The sequence below is a fragment of the Montipora capricornis genome, chromosome 2 (assembly GCF_036669925.1).
Source record: "Montipora capricornis isolate CH-2021 chromosome 2, ASM3666992v2, whole genome shotgun sequence".
NCBI lineage: Eukaryota > Metazoa > Cnidaria > Anthozoa > Scleractinia > Acroporidae > Montipora > Montipora capricornis.
The window spans coordinates 41,020,274-41,025,649 of record NC_090884.1 but is presented as its reverse complement, the minus strand read 5'-3'; the positions used below and the strand labels follow the sequence as shown (position 1 = coordinate 41,025,649).

The 5,376-nt window shown below is 35.9% G+C and overlaps 1 protein-coding gene across 2 annotated transcripts in view; it reads right to left on the bottom strand.

The window, feature by feature from the left end:
- The window catches only part of LOC138021710 (tumor necrosis factor receptor superfamily member 16-like), a 22,727-nt gene extending 17,904 nt beyond the window's left edge, over positions 1-4,823 (bottom strand). For both annotated transcript variants that reach the window (XM_068868678.1, XM_068868690.1), the window contains exon 1: positions 4,729-4,823. In XM_068868678.1, the coding sequence (XP_068724779.1) occupies positions 4,729-4,767 (39 nt within the window). In that variant the 5' untranslated portion in view covers positions 4,768-4,823. The remainder of the gene's footprint in view (positions 1-4,728) is intronic.
- Positions 4,824-5,376: the final 553 nt, after the last annotated feature.

Genomic DNA, 5,376 nt, shown 5'->3' with positions numbered 1-5,376 from the left:
CCTTGCGAATATTTTTCACTATATTTGATACTGATACACTTAGAAACAGATGATCTGAACCATGAATGATCACAGCAAGTGCATACATATCCAGGGCCATGTGTTATCACGAAAAAGACTGAATCACTTTTGACATGGAATGTCTAAATTATAGAGTCTTGACCTTGACAAATTTCAGTTTGGTTTAGCCTTAAGCTCTGCATAGCTTTTCTTAAATGGTTTTATGCTTTTCTGATATGTATGTCTCTGATATGTTCTGGATTGCTTGGATTTGATGGATTTGGATCAGTTTGATTTGTTTTGATGACTCATAGCTTGCAGAACTTCGTGATAGCTTTGATAAACATAGGTATACTTTGATAGCTTCGGTGTTACTCTCCAAATGGCAGTCACCTTCCAAATGGAATTTATTTATTCCCCGTGAGCTTAGGGGATGAACAGCACTGTCTTCTCACATTGTGTCTGTCGATTCCATTTCTACACTCGTACGTATTAAAGTCTTCGCGTTGGTCAGTGAAAGGCGGTACACAACTAATTGCATCAATCTGTACTTGTTCAGAATATTTTGCTTCACCTTCGAAGAAAGCCATTTCTTTAATTCTTCCGTTTCTTGCTTCTAAATGCAGCGGAAGGTGCTCAAACACTTAAGTATAAAAGCGGATACAGCAATGGCGGCGCACAACCACGCGAACAGGAAGTCACAGCTTTCTAAGCTGTGTTGTGATTATCCATCCTGATTGGTGATTGGCTTATTAGATCGAACTTCCGGTTACGCAGGAGTGACATATTTGCATAAAGAACCTCACCAAAACTCGTGGATATATCCACGAGTAAAAAAGGATATCTCAGCCAATTTGCATCAGAAATATTTGATTCTTTGCAATAAGATTCTACTAAATGTGCTCCACAATTTGAGCTTAAAAGTTTCGTTACCATGGCAACATACTGGGTTCTAGACCTCTCCAATATTAAAGGCATTTCTGGCCACCTTTGGCGTTCTATTTTCATATTTGCAAATGGTGTCTCATATACATGATCCAACAAGCATATAAATACGTTGCCTTGAGTTTGTGGGAGGGTATAACATCATCAGTCATCTCATTTGCTTATTTTACACATTTTTCAAACTTAAATATCTCTGGAACTAATGCAGGTATTTACAAACGGTAAACGGCATTTTCATTCTTTCATAGAAATCTTTGTGATACGCCTTAAAAAATCAAGAGGTAAAAATCTGATCATAGTGGCACTTTAAAATAGTCTACTCATCACTATCAAATTTACATTTATAACTACTTAGAGCGGTTTTCAAATGAGTGTCGTAAAACCAAAACCAAAGTAATTACTTTGGCCAATGAAAAAGGACGGAGACAATCCAGTAAACCAATCAAAACTCGAAGTAATTACACATATCCGACACAAAGCGCGGGAAAATGTGCACACGCGAGCCACGATTGGTTTTGGTTTCACTTCTGATTGGTTGAAAAAGTGGCGCGAGAACTTTGAACCAATCACTGAGTTAAGTAATCATAAACCAAAGTAATTCACTAATTACTTTCGACACTCAATTGAAAACCGCTCTATCACAATATCAATTACTTCCTAAAAAATCCCTTAGAAGTTTTGTACCGATTGTAGTTTGTCGATATTTAACTTTGAGCAGTTGGCCCACATGTTCGAACAATAAAACAATTTGCTAAAAACTAAGGCATTCATAACTATCAAAAGGGTCTTTCTGTCGAATGCATGTTTGACGCAGTTAATTTGCCCGAGAGAAGACATGCATGACGAAACGGTCTTAATAATACGATAAATGAGGGTCCAATAACACTCCCAGGTTGTTTGCAGTTTCACTAGGTGATACGTCCTTCCCTAATAAAGATAAGGTGATATCTTGAAGCTTGGGTAGCATTTTTCTGGTACCAAACACCATAAGTTTGGATTTATCAGGATTTAGCAGTAAATAGTTTCTGAAGCACCAGTAACTCAGAAAAGAAAGCTCAGCGCGCCTACGAGTTCCTAGAAGTCAACTCCCTAGGGTTAATACCCAGCGTCTTAAAAACAGTTTTTTTAACAGGTTTTTTTTATTAATATAGAGTAGCTGTTTAATGTAATGTCTATTTTATGTAATGTCGATAGCCTTGTAATTCTAATTAATTCTTTCTGCTATTTTTAATGTAAGTGTTCTTGTTTTAGCATGTATTTTTGCTTTAAAAACAATAAAGACCTATTATTATTATTATTATTATTATTATTATTATTATTATTATTATTATTATTATTAGTTACAGAAATCATAAACTTCTACAGAAATTATTAACTTCTTACTAACCGAGCGTGAGGGCCGTACTGGGGAATATTGGCCCGAGGTCGAGGCAGTATAGACCAAGCACAGCGAGGTCCATACAAAAACGACTGAGGGCCAATATTCCCCAGTACGGCTTGAGCTACAACAAGTTGCAAATTTGTTGAGACACTTTCATTAAAAAACACCTTTTCCAGCTTCCAGTGCCCACCATATCTAGAATTTAAACCTTTCCCACTTCCTCTCCCCTCTCCCCCTTTCAATGTTGACTGCTTAAGTTTCCAACATTTTTTTGTCTTGCTAGCAACACTGATAAGGGGGGGGGGAGGGGGGCTGCAGTGTGAGAGATAATAGGGAAATTGATTACACCACAAGAAGGTGAAGTGTCTCCAATATTTTTGCAACTTGTTGTAGCTCGGTTAGTAAGTAGTTTATTATATGGTTTTTTAATTACCTTTTGCTTTGTTTTTGCAAGCTTATAATCGGCCCGTGGGCATTACGGGAGAATAATGCCCTACAATTCAGTCACATTATTTTAACAGCTGCATTGTACGTCAGCTGTTAAAAATATTGAAAGTCTTCATCATTTACAATGATTATGAGTGACACATAATCTCACAAGAAAAAAATGGGCAAATGTTTTGAACAAATGCATGATGTTGAAGGTGATGATGAAAATTATTATAACAAAATAAAATAAAATAATATATATATATAATTTTCATAAGTTTTTATATACAAGTTTATAAATTTCTGTATAAGTTTATAAGTTTTTATTATACGGCTTGTGTTTGTAGCCGATATAACGCATGCTCTGATTGGCTAATAATTCAGTTAAAAAAATGAACTGAATTATTAGCCAATCAGAGCGGCTACAAACACAAGCCATATAATAAAAACTTATAAACTTATACAGAAATTTATAAACTTGTATATAAAAACTTATAAAAATTATATATATATATATATATATATATATATATTATTTTATTTTATTTTGTTATAATAATTTTCATCATCACCTTCAACAGCATGCATTTGTTCAAAACATTTGCCCATTTTTTTCTTGTGAGATTGTGTCACTCCTAATCATTGTAAATGAAGACTTTCAATATTTTTAACAGCTGACGTACAATGCAATAGACAACATTTAAAGATGTTTTGATTTAGGCTGAAGTGGACAACACACTCATTGAGTGACATGTCTGCATAATATTCTTAGCATGATACTCAACCTCCTCCAATAATTTGTAATATCATGCTCAACCTCATCCAATAATTGCTTAAGAATTACGGCCAAAAAAATATATTATTGTAATGAGAGGGTAACTTTAAAAACTCAGCACTATATATCCATCATGGTACAGGTGTGTTCGTGATACATCAACGCATACAGTTATTTGTGTGCCAATCTGAGCGGGTCTTGAAAGAGGTATATACTCTCGACACGATGAATTTCTCCGCTTTTTGTATGACAAGAGATGTATATCTCTTCAGACGGGCTCATACAATGTTGTGACGGTGTTTTCACTCCGTATGTAAGCTTACATTAATATATTAAGCCTAGTTTCCATATGATCTGCAACGGTCTGCGATAAGTCTGCGACACGGTAGTAATGGTCGGGAAAGTTGAATCTAGTTCTACTTCGATCATGTCGCAGACCGTTGCAGATCTTACGGAAACCAGCCTTTAAACTAATTAACATACAAGAGCGAAAACACCGACGTTGAAAACGACCAAAAACTCCCCGGAAATTTACTTAAGGCGTTACAAAAACCATACAGAAGGCAAGAAGCCTCACATATAAGTCGAGGTAAGCCGTTTTATTCACGATTTCGCTCATATTTTCATTTTCAAGTACAGTTTGAGAAACCTGCGGTTTCGTCAGTGCAATGGAATTTTGCTTACGCGATATTTTTTTTTTTATTTGGGGCTTTAATTGAAAATAAGACATACACACTTACAACCTTTATTTATACACGATGAAGTTCAAAGCTACAGCCATGTAAGGTCGTGTCTCTTATTTATAATTTAGATTCTCAATCCCGTTATCCTTTAATGCTGAATCGAAGTAAAACTTGTTACAAGAGGTTAATTGCGCAATACGCTTCTTATTGCGTATTAACCTCTTTTGTAACAAGTTAATATGAACTACCAACAAGTTAACTCACAAGTCTTTAGTCTAAACTTGCGAGCTGCGGTGGAACTAAAACATTGATAACTTAGTGGCCTTGAAGTTGTGGTTGCGATTCAAGCGCTATGAAGCAGTTTCGAATTTCAAGGTTGAATATTTTTTTTGTAGCTCTATGACAATGTGATACCTTTTGCTCAGGAATGTAACGAAGCCACTCCAGAAGCTGAGAGTCACCTCGTTAACTAAATCGAGCCCCATATATTTGTGAGAGATGAAAAAGGCACTTACCAAAAACACAGTAGAGAAAATAATAATTCCCAAATACATTTCCTTGAGGACGTTCTGCGTTTATTTTGGTGATGTGTGTTAGGGCTTGGGAACGAAGCTGACAACGTAACGTGACAAGGGGTTTTTCCCTTGGTTTTCCCTGTGACGTAGTGTTGTGGCATTCAGAACCCTCTTAGGGCCTTTCCACATTCTGCTAGCCCATTCTGCTCGAAAAATGGCTATTCTGCTTAAAATTATGCTCCACAAGTACCATTATGCTCAAATTATGCTTCTGTATCCACATATATCATATGGCATTCTATCATGCTCCTGGAAGTACTTATAAAACACACCTTCCAAATTTGCAAACAAAATTAAACCATGTTGTCAGACTTATTTTCTTCGCCACAGCTTACGGGCCTAATACTGTAAGCGCTTTACCTTTGATGAATCTACTTGATATTCTCACAGTGGAAAATGTCTTTTGTTCCTTTGTTTTGAAACTTACTTACCAATGGCATAAAGGTGAATTACCGGATATATTTCGAGATTTTTTTCGATATGCAAGTAGTGTTCATGCCTATAATACTAGATACGCAGTTGAAGAAAAATCTACACAAGCCACGGGTACGCACAAATATAGGCAAACAGTCCATATCTTACGTAGGT